The 20,749-nt window shown below is 35.8% G+C and overlaps 1 protein-coding gene across 1 annotated transcript; it reads left to right on the plus strand.

Annotated features, from left to right (window-relative positions):
* Nucleotides 1-480: 480 nt before the first annotated feature.
* On the plus strand, nucleotides 481-20,685 carry LOC141905745 (A disintegrin and metalloproteinase with thrombospondin motifs 6-like). The gene is made up of 25 exons (XM_074794746.1): nucleotides 481-695; nucleotides 966-1,351; nucleotides 5,809-5,989; nucleotides 8,706-8,911; nucleotides 10,621-10,704; nucleotides 11,492-11,616; nucleotides 11,803-11,952; nucleotides 13,135-13,281; nucleotides 13,407-13,551; nucleotides 14,952-15,044; nucleotides 15,138-15,283; nucleotides 15,400-15,463; nucleotides 15,543-15,648; nucleotides 15,736-15,863; nucleotides 15,947-16,067; nucleotides 16,170-16,411; nucleotides 16,522-16,654; nucleotides 16,742-16,868; nucleotides 16,959-17,175; nucleotides 17,294-17,443; nucleotides 17,544-18,788; nucleotides 18,920-19,090; nucleotides 19,212-19,358; nucleotides 19,451-19,601; nucleotides 19,917-20,685. The coding sequence occupies exons 1-25, from the start codon at nucleotides 596-598 to the stop codon at nucleotides 20,093-20,095; spliced, it is 4,944 nt and encodes a 1,647-aa protein (XP_074650847.1). The 5' UTR covers nucleotides 481-595; the 3' UTR covers nucleotides 20,096-20,685.
* Nucleotides 20,686-20,749: the final 64 nt, after the last annotated feature.

Consider the following 20,749-nt stretch of genomic DNA (forward strand, 5'->3'; position numbering starts at 1 on the left):
CTACCCAGCATATAAATACATCGGTTGCAGCAAAAATGCGTCCTCTTTGTGTATTTTTGGTTGCCGTTATTGTCAGTGGGTCAAAAAAGAATATATCCGAATAAAAATGGGTGTTGAACTGGTTTCTGATGCTTGCAGCTGAGAGAATAGAAAGAAAAGGTCCACGTAATGTGAGATAGATTCAATGCCAGAAACAAATTAGCGCAGTTCATTGCTAATTTTCCATCATTCAAGTGAAGTTTTGTCAAATAGCTAAATATCCAATTCACAACTGTGCAACTGGGCCCGCTGTCCTATATTTAAACGAAACTGGTCGATTTGGGAAAAGGCAAAACAGGAGAGGGCGAGAAAGGAATATATAAGCCATGACGTATATCCCCTTAGTACTGGTAATGGAACAGCCCGACAAACACAGCTGATTGTTTGCAGTACTAACCGCTATCGCACTTACTGAAGTGCAATAAGTGTTTTAATCTTCGAAAACTGTCTTCAAACTTTATACAATGTCCGACGCAACGACATTAGCTAGAATTAGATTAGTCGCTAAGGATATAGGTTTATTCTGATAATGAATATTAGAGGATAAAGAGCAAGGATGGATAGTACGCTGCTTCAGCAACCGGCAATTCAGTTTCTTTTCATGTTGTTAGTACCGTTTATACTAGACGTCAATGCGTTTCCAGATCCGAGGCAAGGTAATAAGTCTAAACCAGAATGCACGCTGACATATCTCGATAAGACATTCATGGATCAATTAGAGAGGAAGAAATCCTCTGATGAAAATCTAATCTTTTCCTTTTTGATCACTGATTTTAAAAGGGAAATTATAAATTCATTCATTGTTAACTACGATACTCGTATGAAAAAAAATTAACAGATAGGGAATACATATCAAAGATAAGTAGTGATTAGAAAGATAGTACAATAGGTCTGGATATAAGTATGAAATTATTTATTCATTGCAGCGCTGTTCGTATCAAATTTAGAAAACCATGAAATAATCATTCCACAGAAAGTATCCGAGGACGGACAATTTCTGTCTCACAAACTGATGCAATATTATCACATACCTAAAACGCACAGGCAAAAGAGAGATATCAGTGGTGAAAATAGAGTTCCAGATAGCAATGTTCACTATAAGATAAGCGTACGCAACAAAACTTTACATTTGACATTGTCACCGAATCACCGGCTTACCTCGCCGGGGATGGTCACAGAACGATGGAAACGGAAATTCGGTAATATTAGCGACGCGACAATCGTGAGGAAACGGGGAAAATCCTGTCATTTTAGCGGCGAAATAAAAGGACAACCGAATTCGAGAGTTGCCATCTCAACCTGCGATGGTTTGGTAAGTCTTTACTAACTTCGGATATATTTCCCATGATTCTCAATGCGGTTTGAAATCGTGTTTTTAAACACTTTTTCAAATCCAAGGTTTTTATCTGAGTACAAGAAAACTTTTGACTAATTGATTAATGATAATAGCTCTACTTGTAAATGGTATTTTTGCACCTTCAGACTTTGCATGAATGTATAAGATCGAATCTATCAACTGAGTTCGTTTATTCATTGTCTGGGTTTCAGTAGACATTTAATGAGAATTATGATCGAGTGCCCATTTACATTACATAAGCCATCAATTGCCACAACAATTCCTTCCCTTGTTGAAATAGCACCACTTCCTTGAAATTCAAGTCTTAAACGTACTGCAATTGTCTGAAATTTGTGAAGGCCTCAAATAAAATCACAATTACTGATCAGACTAATAATATATAACAGAATTTTAACAATGAGAATTGGGTCCATGCTTTATAGTTTCGCAGGGAAGTCTGACAAAAAGGACAGCGATTTCTATATAAATCTTCCTCGGATTTTTTAAATCAAGATCAAGCGTATTGATAAAAGGTTCATTATTTCCGTATAAAAAAGTAAACCAGATAAAATTGTGCAGTAGAGCCGAAGAACGTGGTTTGAATACGTCTGCATATCTATTGTCGGAAGTACGTACACTCGACAAAAGACGTGATTTTTAAACTGGACTGATTATTCCATTGTGTATTTCTATTATTGTCGTGCGTCTAGTCGATCTGCCTATATTTTGTAGGATTGGCGATATTTTTTTATCAAGGACCCTTAGCGTCACACTGTTGTTTGTGTTATGACTATAAAGGTGCTATGTCTCTCGGCGCCTAAACTTACCAGTAACCACCTTTCTTCAAGCTATAGGATTCGTAGCTAAATCTTAGAATCAACGCTTGAAGTTATAAAAGATATTTATGAATAAGAATTCATGCAAGGAATTTCTAGGTAGATCGTTGGAAATTGGTTTATGTGCATGTTGAAGTTGACTAGATAGCCAATAAAACAAGTAAAATGCATCTATTTTTGAACTGTCGGAGAAAAGGATGCTGCCTCTTTACTGGTAAATGTATTGGTAGCCTAGCAATCTAGAACCGTTATGATTGATAACCCATTACCTATTCCATTATTCCGGTTTATGTGTGGTATTGGTTCTCTAGTCTGATGTAAAATGCATTTGCCTTTAAAATAAGTTAATTGGAAAAGACCCAAAATGAAAAAAAACATTCACTTCTTGGATTTTTTAAATTGGATAAACAACTGTGTGCCGTCAATGCGATGTTAGAGTACGTTGGGATCAAGATGACGTCTGAACCACAGCGAAAGTTATTCGGTTCAGTTTGAATTTATAGGTTCAAGGTAGCAATCGTATAAAAGTTAGGCTGGCATTGATTCAGTTAACCTGTTGTATGATGTAAGAGCCCTTGCATAATCATGCTGTTAGCCAGAAGTACTGGTGCATCAAACCTTCAATACGCCGTATGTAAAAGTGTGAACATCGTTTGCAGCTGCCCCTGGGACTTGCCACTCACCTTCCAACTTTGCATCGCGCTCATTTTCAATGAGGATTTTCAAATAATCTGTTTAATCACTTTCTGGCTTAACTATTTATTTTTCAAAGCAGATCTCCGTGCTTTGGAGAACTATTTATTTTCATGAACCAGGTATAAACTTGCCCTGCTCATCTCTCGTTTACGGACAATATTTGTGTTAATGAATGTTGTTGTTGTTGTTTGTATATTCACGTTCTGATACCGAGCTGATCACGGGGATTAAACTCTTATCAATCTGCAGCACCTGGGAATCTATATGAACCCATCTGATTGATTTTACCATAGAACTCGAGTTCTATGATTTTGCTGGCAAGGGATGCAGAAAACTTCTTTAGGGGCTTTTCCTGAATTGCATTCTATAAACAATCTGGAATAGATATAAATCGATAATCATATATCTGTAACTCCTGATTTTTCAATGAGAATAGCATCATTTCAAGGGTCAGCTTTAGAAAACAACACCAATTCCTGTACATATTAGTTGATCATGCGATTTTTAAATTCCATTCATGCATGTTTTAACCTGTCTACATAGCTGATTCTTATCGGGTGAAAACCTTTACATTTTACCTATTTTCTGAAAAAAACACGTTTCCTCACCTGAACAACTTTGCTCGTTCAGTCATCTTGAAAACTATGATGAATATTTGTTTATGAAATCTTGAGATTATGTGGGCGATTGCTTCCTTGTAAAACCGCCTTGAAGGAATTTCTCCTCTGATGAACCCTTAAAGTTCCGTGTATCCTAACAAGTTGTAAATTGTTAAATCTGGAATTTTACGCATACCAGAATAAAGGGTACTTGGTGTTTCAAACTAAAAACATAGATAGCTTTATTATTGTTTAAACTTACTTAAAACAATGTTTCTTTTGTTCTCGTGAATGGATGGCTCGAAAGATATGTGAAAAATGTGAAGACGTTGTAGAAGTTATCAAACTTTTGTCGAATTTTAATGTCTGAAGCAGCCGTTAAGCTAAAAGAGTTATTTCCGTATAGTTAAGGGTTAAGTTTTGTCGAAAATTCACTAAATCTTTTATTCTCGGTCACACACGCCCGTATCCAAGCAATTCTACCATTCTCTTGTACATACAAAGCAAATCGAGTATACAGGATATTAATTAGACTGTTCAGCGAATTCGTAACCACAAATTTTTACATATTCCATCTAGTGGTAGCCTACATCATCTGCACTCGCTATTCTCAATATAAAGGCGATATATCGAGGTACCTGTGAGCTGTGAGTGTTTCAGGAACTGTATGAATAGTTTCATAGCGAAATAAGGTGTTTTTATATATTTTCGGGTCAAGAGATCTTGACCTAGCCATCGATGGGATAATACACTTAAAACTGCAGACGTTGATTTTTACTAGAAATATATCGTCCATTCATGATTTCCAGGTTCGAGTGCTCTTTACTCGATTTAACTCAGCCACCAGTCACATTCCTTTCTCCGTTTGTCGATGATTCGTCAAAATCTCTTGAACTATGTTTTAATTGTTTCACATTTCAGTTTATAAGTCGTTATAAATCCATCGACCGAATTCGTTGTTTGCAGATCCTTGGAACATTTTCGACTTCGTCAGGTTACCGGCATTATTTCCGTACAGTTGAAATAAAACGATAACAATTGTTCTTTTATTTGCACGAGAGTAATATAAACTTGAAACATACCCACGAATGTCTCCATTGATATTTTTTTTAAAAATGAAATAATGATTTGTTTGTTCATAAACTTTATCGCTCGGTCAATGGTGACTTATCGCAAAGAAATATGATAGCGGTGATATCCGCATACTCGAAACTCAATCAGTCAGCTTGATCCTGGTTCAATATCTTATTGACCCGTCAATTAAAAAAACAATTTAATTACTCAATAAACATATCTTTATGAATATTTAATGGTGTAGATATGATTTATTGATGTCAATTAGCACACATTTCAGGATATTTTATCATAGTGTTATCAATTATATTTATAAAAAAGTGGTCTTTGAGCGAATGGTAGTGCTTTATGATAAGGGAAACTTCGCAAAAAGGCATCTTATAGGCAAACTTATACATTTTGCTTAGTATTTTACAATTAGTTTACTTTCCAATCCACGTTAAGTATATATATTTTAATGATAGTACGACACTGTTTAAAAATTTGTCTAAAGTGTTTGCTTAACAGAAAACGAAGTGTTCGTCTTTTCAACGGGGTTCATAAGTTCGAAAACCATTCTCGGAAAAGATGATAATTTCTTCATGTACGAAATAGATCCTAAAAATAACCGTTCTTAGTATCGAAGCTTCGGCCGCTAGGACTCAAGTGCCACTAGTCCACCAGGTCGTAGTGATAAACCGAGTTTGAGAGTTTCTTGGCATGAAAGGTCAGTGTGGTCAAGCTCGTTGGACTGGTTGGCAAATGTTCATTCTCCAATACCCGCTGCAATAGCCTTCATTCTCTGATTGACAGGCCCTTAAGGCAAAACTATAAAATGTATGAACTATTTGAAATAAGATGGCTGGTATTTCACAAACAATGATACCAGCCACTCGTGAAGAGTTCATATAGTTGCAGTTGTTCTTTTGAGGATTTTTATATTTCTGCCTATTGTCAGAAACTTTATGGTATATGTTGCAGTTCATATTAGTACATTATGTATCCTCCCTTCCTAATAGATAATTACAAGATAACTGCTGCAATGATACACAAATAAAAGTAAAAATTATCTGGGAAAATAAAAAATTCATATTGTGCTTTCTTGTTTATTTATCTTTGCAACGATTCGCTCGCTCGTAAATATACAATTAATTTTATCTTTATGAAAGGACATTGTGTGCGTGAGATTTTTTAACTTTTTCCTTAAATATCACGTGAAGATATTTCTATTTTTCTGGTATTGTTTCAGACTGGATTTTTCCACAGTGATAACGTGTTATATTTCATTGAACCGGTTAAAGGACACAGAAGCCGAGACGGTGACCATCAGCCGCACGTAGTTTACGAAAGAAATTCGTTACCGGAGCATTTAGGAGGCAGTCGTAAACACGAACAAGACACGAGTGGCCATGCTTCTTGTGAAATTAATGGTAAGATATTTGCGAGTCTAAAATACCATGCGAAGAATCATTAAACGAATCCTTCGACCACACAATCCTTTTGAAGTGTGTAAAACCACTTTAATATTCAAGGTCACATCGCAAAACCAAATTCATATCATTCTATTTGCGTAATACGTTAGTATTGAAATACTATAATGAATTGAGATGAGGAGTTCACTTAAATCTCTCACCAAAACCCATATTCACAATATACATTTTCTTGGTTTACATTTCCGGGTTTATCCGCACTGCAGTACCTACTGCTAAGAAGATTTTTTTTAATGTCCAGGGTTGCGTAATAAAACTCTCGATTTAAACTCAGACAGAAGAAAAATCAAACATAAATTCATCAAACAAATCACAGATGATATAAGATGAATGTTGATAAACACTTGTCTTCTGCCTTCTTACTGACATAAACTATGAGCTTGGGAAACTTTAACGTACTATCGTAATATATTCATATTGCCCATACTGATAAAAATTACCCCAAGTATATCAGGTTTATATACCGTGGTGATTAATTCTTATACGATCCACCTGTTCTATTTGGCTGCATTTTCACAGTAGAGTTCATATCATCATGTCCGAAAATGTTTTAGATGAACTTCACCAGAAGAAAGTTTATCGGAGCTACGTCAAATCCATACATTCATTAAGCTCTCGGAAACTGAGGCCATTGCCTCTTTAACTTCGAGCTCAATATATCTGTAATATAGCAATGGAAAGAAATTATCTTCAGCAGTATATAGTTTGACATCGATGTGTCAAGTTCGTAGTTGATTGTTTACCATCCAAAATAATGAATGAGACATACTCATCCTGAAAAGTTTTGATTACAATATATTTGGAGCCACGCAGTCCAGTCACTGGTCTCAAGTACTGATTACTCGAGTGCCTTATCACAAAATACTAATTTTCTTCCTTCTAAAACTAATTCCAACCCACTCCAAGAGTTCCGCGGAGACTATATTGTAAACCTATTTGATTTACCAATTTAATCCAGTAGATAAATGGAATAGAATAGATTCTCACAATATATGAACACAATCCCGTGATCAGTTTACGTGATGTTTGCTCAGTTTCAAGTGTTATATAATAGCTAAGCTGATTTGTTTGTTGATAGTACATTTTTTTATTAAATATTACTGCAAACACCATTAATTATGTACTTATATCCCGGCATAGACATGATAATACTTTGAATAAATATTCTTGTGAAGAATTCTGTCTGTAATTGATATATGTAATTTCCGTTTACGTCTTTCGATTTAATCCGATCAATGAATTCTCGGAAACAACCTTTCGAAATATGAGATTGGTGAATTATGTAAAACCAATCCTTTAAGTCTTGGGACGATAAACCGACAGTAGTCAGCCAAAGAAGCAGCCTCGGTTAACATACAGAATTAGAAATCTTCAATTTTTAAGTAGAAGTTATTGTACTAAGAAGAAGTAAGGTTTATGTATCAAACCGAAATAGTAGACCTGTTTTGTAGACAGAAATGAATTTATTGATGAAAGATGTAGCTATCATTGACTACCACACACACTCGATGAACTTCACATGCCATTTCAACCCCGTAGCTTTTTATCATTTTTGTCTCCACAGTTCAGGATGATGAATATATATCCTCCCGATATTTTCCCGGAAGATTTTTGATATATTCTCCGAGGTGGTAGTTATGTTTGATGTCTTTGTTATTATCTGTCTTCTTTTTAAATGGAGTAATAAGTTCCGTGCGCGGCAAAAATGACTGCGGACGATTTTTTTTTCGAAGTCTGAAGTACTGGGAACTTGCTCGCCAACCAGAGGGTCGTTTTAGACAGAATGAGAAAATCCACATCAGTCAGTGAAAACAAGAATGATCTGATTAAGTTATGTAGATTAATTCTATTAATCAAGTCGAATCTAGTTTTCAGTATGCAGAATTGCCTCCAGATTTTCCCGTGTGTAAAATAACCTTGATCTCTTTGTGAATTCTCTCCGTTATTAGATCAGTTACCTTTGGATCATTGAGAATTCCATTGATCACTGATAATCACATCAGTACTTCTAATCATCAGACATTACACCTGTCATGAATATACCACACACCACCCCTGGAGTTGTAAATCAAATACACAATAATTCTAGATATATATACCCCACAAATCTAAATATAAGTATACATCTTTATCAGAGTACAGTTTACTATTTATATATCTCAATTCGTAAATTGCCATCGTTATAACGGAGAATCCCAATATGAAAATACACGTATAGATGAAATATCAGTTCATTGACCCGTCGGCGAACTAGCCGCATATAAAGTTACAATGTCTGATGATTTTTAGTTTAGTTTCGAATCCACCTGCTTTATTAGAGAGTGGCTAACTTAACTCAGCTATAATCAACTCAATACAGTATCAGTTTCCATTCGCCTTGCTACAGCCACATTCCATCGGTTAATAATATTGTTAACATTTTTTCATCCCCCGCCAGCCTGTAGAGCGACTGAGATCGCTTAACTGTAGCCGAATGCAGCAATGGAGTCGTAAACCCGAATTTGATTGTTTTTCAATGAAATCATTACTGCCCTGATACGAATGGATGGTGCATCAACACGTATTATCGAGATATCATGTTTTTGTATGTTCTAAGATTATTACAGCCTGTAATCTTTCATTGTTTCCGTGATACAGCGATTCGCTTTAACTATAGATACAGAGTATGAAGAGGCAGAACATGATAGAGATCGCTGGCAAAAAGAAAACCAGCCAGCAAATAAAAAGACGAATAGAAGAAGAACAAAGCGGTCGGTGAGCGTTGAGAGGAGAGTTGAGGCTCTAGTCGTGGTCGATCCTGCCATGATGAAATTCCATATCACCGAAGATATAGAAACATACGTCTTGACTATTATGAATATGGTAGGCTAGCAAACTATTATGTGTTTTCCTTTTTAAAAGTTTTCATATATACATATCATCATTAGATATGAATATTGGAACTATTTTGTATCAACTTACTATGTTATTCTCAACAAATGATGTTTTCATTAATAACAATAAATAGTTTGAAAATGGGAGAATGAATATAATAAGATAATATGATAAACGACCCGACTAATTCCGAAGCGTTTTGCTTGTTTTCTGAGCTTGTATCAGCAAAACTTCTCCAATCCGTAGAACTTGGAGAAGTAACTGACATCAGTCTAAAAATTAGTGGCGTATTATTTATAAACAAGCACTGGTAATTTACAGACATTTGATTAGAGATGTGTGTATGTCTGTCACAATTTCTAACACATAAGTTGTTTTTTGCGTGTGTCTCAGAATGTATTCTCAGAATCGAGATGAAAGCACTTTTCTGCCCTCCTCGTGTTAATAATCATCAATCAAGCTGAGTTCTTTTCGGTTAAGTTTGAATTCGAAATTACGTAAATCGTTTATCTCAGCGCGTTTCACCGCTTCCGAGAAATCGTTAACGATCGTTCGCAATAACTGAGGAGTAAAATACTGCAGAAAAAAAATGCTCGTTGTTGTCCGCGATAGACAGCAACATCTTTCATATCGCTGGAAAAATTCATCGATGATACGTGCGAGACGTATTATCAAAGCTGATGGTTTAATTTACAGCATGTTAAATTCAGAGATGAAGTGGTTGTACAGCGCAGGTGAAAACCATCTGTTTTTATACACCAACGATTTTACTCTTACGTAAACATATAATGATAATAGAATGATATTTCGACGCGTAAAAGCCGCCCGAGTGCTTTAATGCCTTCGAAAAGAAAACAACAAGAAATGTGTTGAATCTTGACCAGTTATCTGGATCGGAAATCCATGTTGAGCGTACGAGCGTGTTGAAATAATGATTCGAGTTCATTTTTGTCGATTATCTATATTTAAAAATTTGTATAATTCGAAAGGAGCCACGATCCCTATGCCTGGTGTCTTATCTGCAGATGACAATAAACAAGATATTTCTCTATTTCCCACCGGTTATTTTGAAAAATACTAGTTTAGATAAACTGGTTTGTTTTAAGTAAGAAGCTGACGCAACTCGGCCGGCGAAGTAATTGTATGATGGAAACATAAATGAAGTTTAATTTGTTTGTAAACGTTTCGTGTAGGCCCTATTACAGTTTGTCAGTTATACCTTATTTTTTTTAGTAAACGAATCCGTAAAAAAGTTACTGTCACTTTCGACAGAGATGTTTCAGAATACCCACAGAGATGAAGTAGAAACTGTATCTTTCTTTTGTGTGTGATAGAAAAATGAAATGATGGATTTCACTGCGTTATTTATCCGATCTCAGTCGGGTTTTGACTCTATCCTCGGTTTGAACTGAGATATTGTTCCTGTGTGAAGACCCCTGTCCTGCTGCGTTTGATAGCGAGCCCTGGATATTTTACTGTAAACTGTTCTCAAGTGTTTTGGCGTTTTTTCTTTTTATCAAGGTTATACCTTCGATGTATGAATCGAGGTTGAATCGAGTTTATATCAAGAATAAATAGCCTATACTCAGTGAGACCTTGAATAGAATTTATGATTATGAACGTACTAACACTTTTTACATCACTAATGACTAATTACCTATTAATAATGATTAATTAGGCCTATTAATCCGTTTCAGGTAGCTCATATATACCATGATGCAAGTATTGGAAACGCTATCGATATCGTGCTAGTAAGACTGCTTCTTCTCGAAGATGAGCAGGTTTGTTATTTTCTTCTGAAAACTCAAACTGTAGCCACATGTTCGTAGCGGTTAATCTGTATATTAGATCGACTGCTTAAAGCCCAGATCATTGTATGGAATGTTTTTTGATCAATGTTCATATTTTGGTTTCAGCTATTAATCATGATTTATCAGACCATCATGGGCTATATCAGAGTAGATAGCATATAATCAGAACTCTGCGTGAACTATAACACTAAACTAGGCTTCTTTTACTCGAGAGCCACTTGTCTGTCTAAACCAATATACATTTGTAATTGATTTGAAACTAAGTAACATTTTTATTGCTTATGCATAACGCTCTCATTTCAAATGATATCATTCGCCATTTCAAGTATTAAAACTATATGTATCGTCAATAGGCTTAATTTTACATTCGGTTTCTTGAATTATGTGAAAACCGTTTGAAAACGCGTTTCAGCAGGTGAAAAGCAAAAAATTCTACTTAGAATTTAAAGTTCAGATAGTTATGTTGGAACTGGTGTTTTAACCGCTCAGATTTTATGTTCACCCTTCGCGAGGAGATGTCTACTGTTTGTGAAACAAGACACGAAATTCTGGCACTGAAGCAACTATGTGTGAACAGACAAAAAATGAGTAACTTCACATATATACACCAGGTGCAATGAAAAATAATTAACTAAACTTACATCAAATTTGCAGACAGATTGTTTGTTTGTTTTCGCGCTCAGTTAGCCCTTAGATCATACCCCTATTTGAAAAAGATAGCGTTGTTTAGTTTTCGGGCTTGGTTTTTTCGTTTCAGGATGATTTGAAAGTGAGCCACCACGCTGATAATACGCTACAGAGTTTCTGTAAATGGCAACATAAAATACAAATGAAAGACGATAAACATCCAAATCACCACGATGTGGCTATTCTACTCACCAGGTATAAACAAAATCGAAGATTAGATATTCAATCAACTTTAGGTGCTCCATGAGTTCCCAGCTGAAAGCTTTTAGAATTTGTAAAAAGTGTAAATTTCTGTATGAGTGATCGTTGCGTAAAATAATCTTATGCTCAGATAATCAGTTTGACTGATCGGAGATTCATCGAATTTGTTATCCCTTTCAGAGTGGATATATGTTCACGGTTGAATGAGCCTTGCAGTACTCTGGGTTTAGCGCAAGTTTCGGGAATGTGTCAGCCTCATCGAAGCTGTAATATCAACGAAGACACAGGACTCGCGTTAGCGTTTACCATAGCTCACGAGCTCGGACACAAGTACGTTAGCTACAGGAAAATATAGATAGGTTTTCTCTATCCCGCACATTCTGCCAAATGACAGGAGAAATTAAAAGATCATCATATTTCCAAGCATACAGACACCTACACGATAAACATAACGATGAAAAATGATTACTTTTGTTATATGTTGTACGTTGTTATTGTTTCGTGATATTTTATCCTTTATTGCAACAACCCATCCTTCTTTTCCCTTACTATATATCGCATTTCCTGCGCATTAAAGGCTAGATTTTATCACAGAAGGTCTGCAATAACTTAAACGATGCCAGAACCTAATAGTGCTTAGTACTGTGACCCAGGCCAACTTCGTTGTGGTTTTTTAGCAGTTATTAATTGGGTAATTTTAAACAATGAATTTGATAGACAAGCGCTACTTTGTTCATCGTCAGTCAAAAAGCTGGATTCTTCTTGAATGGAATTCATACAAGATAAAGAGAACATCGATATCATTTGAGACATATACCATCATCTATTTGTGCATCAATAATCGCTTATTATCTTAAACATTCATATACTCGATAATCTTATATTCCACTTATGATAATTATGAAAACCTAGTCGTCGTAGTTTCTTCGGCCGAACCTTCGTAAACGTATAGTTTATTTAGTTCTATAACTGATAACCATCAAAGTCACAGGAATTCTGTGTTTTTAGGTCTCAATCAATTGATCTGTGTCATTTCATGGTAACACTATGTATACAAGTTTTTACCAAGAAAATCTAATCAGTTAAGACAGATTTTGTCTACGGAACAACTACAACACGCGAGTACGTGCTCATCAGCTTGTTTCCAGGGAGAGGAATTTTTGCAAATTTATCAAACATAAGAAACGTCGATACTTTTGTATATATAGATTTTTTTCACTTAGTTGATATGTGCCATATGTGGGCATATATACTTTTTCCACATTGAAATTCCCTTCTTGTTCGTCCAGTGTTTTATTTACTTAAAACTAAACCTTTTTTTTAAGAAAAGAAAACTCATCTACAGTACGTATAGTTCATTTGAAATTCGACCTGAGGAAAGAATAAGATTCTAGCAAACGGCGTCTCTACCTCGCGAAAGACAATATATCCTAGATAAACCGGAAACCTGTTTTTGTGTATCTGTTTTAATCGCCATGTTTTTGACATTATTTCTTGTTTTGGTTGATGTAGTTTTGGAATGAAACATGACAGTCCTGTGAACGGATGCGAAGCTCCGTATGGTGAAAGGCAACACGTCATGTCTCCTCAACTGATAGCTGATAACAGTCCTATGGCCTGGTCTAGTTGTAGTCGTGGGTCAATGACCAAATTCCTTGAGTAGGTTCTTAAAACTCTGGTTTCCTCGCTTGTTGATATTAAGATATTCAGACGTATACATTGCGGTCCATTTTCTTGAGGTCACGTTACGTGTGTCACTGTATGTGGACATTTGCATTTTTTAGTCGAGACTGGGGATATTGTTTAGAGGATGAACCAGCAGATCATGATTTTAAATTTCCAATAGTTCCACCGGGAACTATGTACGATGCAGACCATCAGTGTCGACTACAGTATGGAGCTGGAGCTAAACATTGTGATGGTATTGAGGTATGCTGTTCCAAACAACAAACTTTTTAAGAAATCTTAACCTATTTGTACTTTGAACGTCAATTCCTCGCAACATCGAATATGGTGTCATTTCGAATTCAGTCTTTCTCTTCAATAAGCAAACTTTCTTGTACAATTTTCTCTATATCTCTTTCTATTTGAATGAAATAGAACAAAGTTCAAAAAGTATTATCGGTAAGAATCGTGTTTTTCGGGTCCTTTTTAAGTTGTATTCATAGTCTGATGGTAGTAAATTCCTTGCGCTCGAAAACAAATTTCAACATCCAACAGGCAGTTGCAGTAAACATCATTATTATCATTATTTTCATCATCATTATTGTTACTGATTCTACCACAAAACGCTCCGTATTGATCTAGACTGTTTACACGAGATACTACATTATTTTCACAGTTAACGCTTGTTGGAACTGGAGTCACCTTAACAACAAACATTTTGGTACAAACGTTTCCTTTACAATTTTTTTTATTCATTCTGATAAGGCAGACATAGTGCCATCGTACATTGTAATATCTTCAACATTCCCAAGCTCGCCGCTTATCAATGAATCAGTTACTTGTACGTACATCTTACTTTATTCTTGTCACAATGGAATTCAACCATCAGGCGATCATTTTTCTGTAGAACAATCCCTAGTCTGGAGTGTGTATATTCTGATATTTTTAGTGACAAAAATGTTCATAACTTATGTAGGTAGAAATGATAATAATAACAGAAACCTTTCCCTCTCTGTAGACTGATATTGTTCATAATAGTGTATTTAGTGATTACTACATTCCACTATAATTGCCAACAATTTTAAGGCTTTCGTAAAATTACTTGGAGCACTTGGAAAAAAGGGAGGGTGAAGGGGAAAAATAAAAGAATAAAAAAGCGGGTAATGGGCGTTTCAAAATGGGAGGGAACAGGAAAAATCAAAATAAGAGTATTTTCCAATCTTGGAAGGACTGCAGAAAAAGAAATAAAAAAGGAGTGAAAATCGTGATGAATTTGATTTGAATGACGAGAGAAATGAAAAACTAACTTTTTGCAATTCGCGAGATTGAAAATCAAGATGGATATAACTTTTTCATGATAATAGCTAGATTGAAAATCACGACGAGCATAACAAAAAAATTGTGATGGAAACATGATAGCGGACTAAAAAAAAAATCTTTTTTCAATTTGATGATTTTCGGAGAATTCTGGGGACGGATCCGTGCTCCAAGTAATTCAAAAGATACGTAGTTTTTCTGTTCCCATCCGTCACCATCTCTTAGACCTGAAACCCATCATTGATTCATATTTTCAAAATATTTCACCAAACCATTGGCAAATTGTATAATAATCTGAATAACCGTTGAATCGGAATGATGAATGTTGGAATGGATTCTGATTTCAGGAGGTTTGTACAACATTATGGTGTAAGGTAGATAATAAATGTATGACTCGTTTAGAGGCTGCAGCTGAAGGCACAATATGTGGGGAAAACAGGGTAACTTTCAACTTTACATTTTCAAAATATATGTATGTATTTAATCTGTGCAAGGAATGTGTTACAAAGATATTCGTCTCCTTATCGCTGCAGTGGTGTTACGAAGGTGGCTGTTCTCTGATGGGTGAACGTCCTCAAGCAATTGACGGAGAATGGAGTGAATGGAGCGAATGGACTCCTTGTACTCGAACTTGCGGAGGTGGTGTTAAATTTGCTGAAAGACACTGTAATAATCCTCCGTAAGTCTACTGCATATCTACAGCTTTGGGAAATTTTTACACAAATGCACGAAACAGCTCAGATTACGTGATTGCCATGTTGATAAATTTACTATTTATATATTTCCTTTTTATAGTCCGAGTTCTGGTGGAAAATATTGTCTTGGTGAAAGAAAGCGCTTCAAACTTTGTAATATTGAGGTATACATAAACTCGTATTTCAAGTCATGTTTATACGTAAATGATTGTATTCCACTTCGTAATTTTGTTACTATTTCAGGCTTGCGATGAAAAAGACGTTAGTTTCAGGTTTCAGCAATGCCAGGAGTTTAACACTATTCCGTATAAAGGGAGTCTATTTTCCTGGACGCCTGTATCCAGTCCAGGTTTGTAAAAACCTCAACCCATCTGAGAATGTGTTGTCATTTGTTGAAAAAAATCATATACGGATGCAATGATATCTGTTTTTGTAGCTACTCCATGTCAGCTTCATTGTAAGCCAACAAGCCGATTCTTTTCTGTAATGTTGAAAGATATTGTAATTGATGGTACACCATGCAGACCTGGAAATCGAGACATGTGCATTAGTGGAAAATGCAAGGTCTGTAGGCCTACTTGATGCCGATATGAATTTTTTCCCAATTTCATCCAGTTATTCAGAATTTATCACATTTTACTCTTCAGCAAATTGGCTGTGATTGGAAAATACAATCGAATGCAAAAGAAGACAGATGTGGCGTTTGTCATGGCGATGGATCTTCATGTACAACTGTTAAGAAAAAGTTTACCGAAAAACTTGGTTTAGGTAATTGACAATAAAGGGCAATGAGTGAAAATAATAATAGTGGCACCAAATAATAGTGGCAATGAGAATATTACCGTGTAACTTTTACTACTCTTGATATAGGTTATGTAGAAGCGACTGTTATACCAAAAGATGCCAGAAATATTCGAATTGAAGAAGTAGCCGAGGCTAATAACTATCTGGCATTAAGAAATGAAGATGGTAAATATTATCTGAATGGACATTGGTTCATACAGTGGAGTGGTGACTATGAAGCTGCTGGAACTATTGTTCATTATAAACGACAACGCAATAAAGAAAGTATGTTTGCAAGTGGACCTCTCAAGGAACCTTTATATCTTATGGTAAATAAATCGGCCGGCATGTAATAGATAATCTGTTAAGAAGTTGTTTGTAAAATAAATTCACTAGAATTTGATAAGGACCTGATTAGAATATTTTTCTACTATTTTAGTTACTGTTCCAGTCTCAAAATCCGGGAGTAACGTATGAATATACGGTACCTAATGAAAATACAACTGCTCGTACTCCAGTATTTCACTGGAAATATACAGCCTGGAGCCATTGTTCAGTATCATGTGGTGGAGGTACGTGTAAACCCATCTGATCCAACGTCTTATTCGCTATTTTTGTACAATATCTTTCATAAAGCACTAACCTTTATATCATTTCAGGCACTAAGCGAAAGGGTGTGTTATGCTTGGAGTCAGAAGATGGAATTGTGGAAGAAAGATATTGCAATGCTTCACTAAAACCTGATGACTTATTGAAAACGTGTAATACCCATATCTGCCCTGCTCAGTAAGTCACCAGAAAGATGTTGATTGCACATATTGATCAAGTAACCACTGCTTTCTTGATTGACCATCAATGTCCGTTATCATAATTCAGATGGTGGCATGGACCATGGCAGCATTGCTCAGTGACGTGTGGAGATGGCGGTACCCATCGACGATCTGTGATCTGTGTTAGAAGCCGAGGTCCAGATGAACAGATCGCTTTAGAAGATCATGAATGCGAAGGACTACCAAAACCACCTGAGGAGGAACCATGTCATCATCACAGGAATTGTCCAAAAGCCGAATGGATCAGTGGCAAATGGACTGATGTAGGTTGCCCTGAACCATAGACTCTTAAACGAAGAATTCGTTTTCGAGTCCGCGCCCGTTCGTTACTACTTTAAATTTTGTATTACCAATACCGGCTATTCTTTTTTTTATATGAAGACATGTCATGGCGATCCCTGTGGTACGATGACACGAGATGTTTACTGTTCAGATCCAGATAGCGGTTGTGATATCTATACGAAACCGATGGAATCTAAACAATGTAGTAATATCACGTGTGGAATCTGGAAAATTGGACATTGGTCAACGGTAAATGTCAGAATTTCAGGTGTAAAAGATCTAGTATGTATATATTGAAGGCTAAATAGGATAAAATAATAAAGCAATTTGTATTCATTTGTTATTGTAGTGCTCAAGTTCATGCGGAGAAGGGCTTCAGTTTAGAAGAGTTTTATGCGTACAAGGGCAAAAATGTCCCCTTCGTAATAAGCCTGCTGACCATCGAATATGTGAAGTGGATTGCAGTACAACGACTTTCAAACCGTCAAAACCTACAACAACTACAACAACAACAACCGCAGCTACTGTATTAACTACAAAACCTATGGTGGATCATTTACCAAAAGAGAGGGCCGCAACAATGAATCGGATTAAACCAAAAATAACAGAAAATCATCGAAATAAAGATTATAATAATGATAATCGAATACATGAAGATTATGCACCGGAAGAGTTGGAGGAAAATGGATCCATTCGAAATGAAATTAAGAATAGTTTAGATTACGGGAAGGATATAAAGAATATGATTAACAAGGGTGAAATATCGAAGCAAGACCAAGACTTTTTCTTGAAAATCACTGGAAGTACACTCGCTGATGTTTATCGTAAAATGTCAGTTCCGACCACAAGGCACAGCACTGTTAGTACGACACGCTCAGTTTCACAGACAACGAAATCTCCAATATCTCCTCATGAAGTCATTGCTGAAAATGAAATTCATGATTCCTATTTTACCGACCAGAAAAATGATGCTGGCATCGCTGGAAATATTGAAAATCACGTCAGTGGGAATAACATTAATTTGCATGAAAAATCCGTCGAAATTCATGATTCCGATGAAGATCTGAACGACGATGATTCTCTTGGTGCTATAGATATTCCAGTTTTGACTACAACCAGCAGGCAGCCGGTACTGAAGCCAAAAATAAGCTTGGATAAACATGATCCATATTCGTCGGTGCATTTTGAGAAGAAAATGGATAATCGGAAGAAAAATAAAAAGACTGGCAATTCCCCAGCATCATTACCTTCAATGCAGACAAAAATTGCAATAAGAGACAACAAGAATGATATCAGTTCTGATAAAGAATCAACGATGGTTAATTCTGAAGTTGATGGAAATGTACGACAAACTGTGATAACTGGTTCATCAGTTGCTTCTGCTGAAACTTCCAAGGATTTTATTCCACCTTCAGCTACAATCAGTAAAGTGCAAATCAGTCATTCTGACTCTAATTCGAAATCTTCACTAAAAACAGCATCCACTCTAAATACTACTAAAAAACATCGTGATAACGAAATAGACACTGCGATCATTGGAGGAACTGAGAATAAACGTTCACATTTCAAGTGGATGCCTTTATTCTGGAGTGAAGTAAGCTATTATGTTTTTACGTATACCGTACTACGTATCATGATTTCTCTTAAAACTGGAAGAACACTAAGAAGTAGCTCAATTGAATAACACAATAATTTCATTAATATTTAATATCTATATATTGCCAGTGTTCTAGTGTATGTGGCCCAGGAAAACGTAGAAGAAAGGTGGTTTGCATAGACGTTCTCAATACCAATGAAGTATCAGATAAGCACTGTGAAAATGTGGAGAAATTGTCAGAGATTGAAGATTGTAGCAGGAAACCTTGCTTAAAATGGAGAGTAGCAGCTTGGTCTCAGGTAGATTTGAATCTGGAACATCTATTTCGTGCGATATATCAGTGACTGTTAAAAGATATGAGCATTGACCAGTACTGCTACGAAGTAAATCATCAGATTACTGACTTATTCTGTTTTGTAGTGTTCTACTAGTTGTGGACATGGAGTTCAACAACGTAGAGTGAAATGTTTAAAAGTGAATTTCTGTAATCCAGCTGATATACCCATTACTCAGAGACCCTGTATATTATCACATTGCATAGTATGGATAGCTGGATCGTGGAGTGAGGTAAGAACTATATACCGGTATCTCATTTTAGAAGTTGTAACCTTCTCTATACTCATTTACACCCATCAAACCTTATGTCCAAATGTTTTTAGTGTTCCAGAACATGCGGAGGTGGCGTTCAAGCCAGGCATGTTCAATGTGTCAATCAGACATCATATCAACCAGTTGAAGGTTGTCCTTTTCGAGACAAACCAGAAGATGAACGACACTGCAATACTGATGCATGTCCAAGACAGAATGCTGGTAGGTACAGAAATTGTAAGCCATCTCAATCTCAGGGCCGTATAAAGTGGGGAAGGCAGTTGTCCCCCCAAAAATTTTGGAAAGGTGCGTTTTTGCAAATATTATTGTTATATCCAATAGAAATTTGTTATAGAATCCTTCACTTAGGACTGACAAGCATTTTGCTATGGGCCTAACATAGTTTTTGTAAGGGCGTATATGAAGAATTAATTTTTGGTGATTGCCCTTTTTAGGGTTTCTCTGCATTCAAATGCTAGGTACGGCCTTGAATCAGTAAAAACTGTTATGACTAAGGATCTATTATTTTCACTTCAGCATTAATGGATTGGAATCTAACGAATAAATGCGCCGTTGATAAAATGAGTCGACATGTTTGTCGAGTATTGAAACGATTTGGACAATGTAGAAAACGTTACGTGCAAGTGAAATGTTGTCGGACTTGTCGCAATGCAGATAAACGAAAACATCTAAACATACATGTCGTTACTGCATAATAGTCGAATAGTCGAAAAGAATATGACCTTAAATTCCATAAACCGTGCTGTATTAAGAACACTAGGTAACTGAATACAGCCGATTAATGTACTATTGCTCTTTTTCGGATAGCCCTGACGGGTTTTAATCTCACAGCTTAAGTATGCAGTAGGTATTGCTGATATTAAACGCATTTATTGTACATTAATTATTGTATGTGTGTACTTTGGGTGTTATATGGTGCTATTTGTACATGTATGTATTATTTTACCATATCTGATGTCGTCATATATAATATTTATTATTGAAGTCAATTGTGATAGACAGATACATAGAATAAATCTCATACTTTGATTGAGTTGTCTGTAGTGCTGTAATCAGATGCTTAGAGCTATGATGCTTCTCGATATGTGATATAATTTTAATTCAGTGCATTTTACGATATACCGGTAATAATGCGCAAATCAAATGAGTTTTTTTGATTAATGGAAGCTATTGTTTTCCCCGGCCGTCAACAAGTTCAATGTTGTAATCGATACCATCAAACTTGTTTAACCCGTGTACATATATAATTGAGTATGTTATTATTGTATTAAATCTTAGGAGTGATCATAATACACTGAAACTCGTGAGATAACAGTAAAGTTTGATTGAATAAATGTTTTAAATTTTTA

This window comes from Tubulanus polymorphus, chromosome 5 (genome assembly GCF_964204645.1).
Source record: "Tubulanus polymorphus chromosome 5, tnTubPoly1.2, whole genome shotgun sequence".
Taxonomy (NCBI): domain Eukaryota; kingdom Metazoa; phylum Nemertea; class Palaeonemertea; order Tubulaniformes; family Tubulanidae; genus Tubulanus; species Tubulanus polymorphus.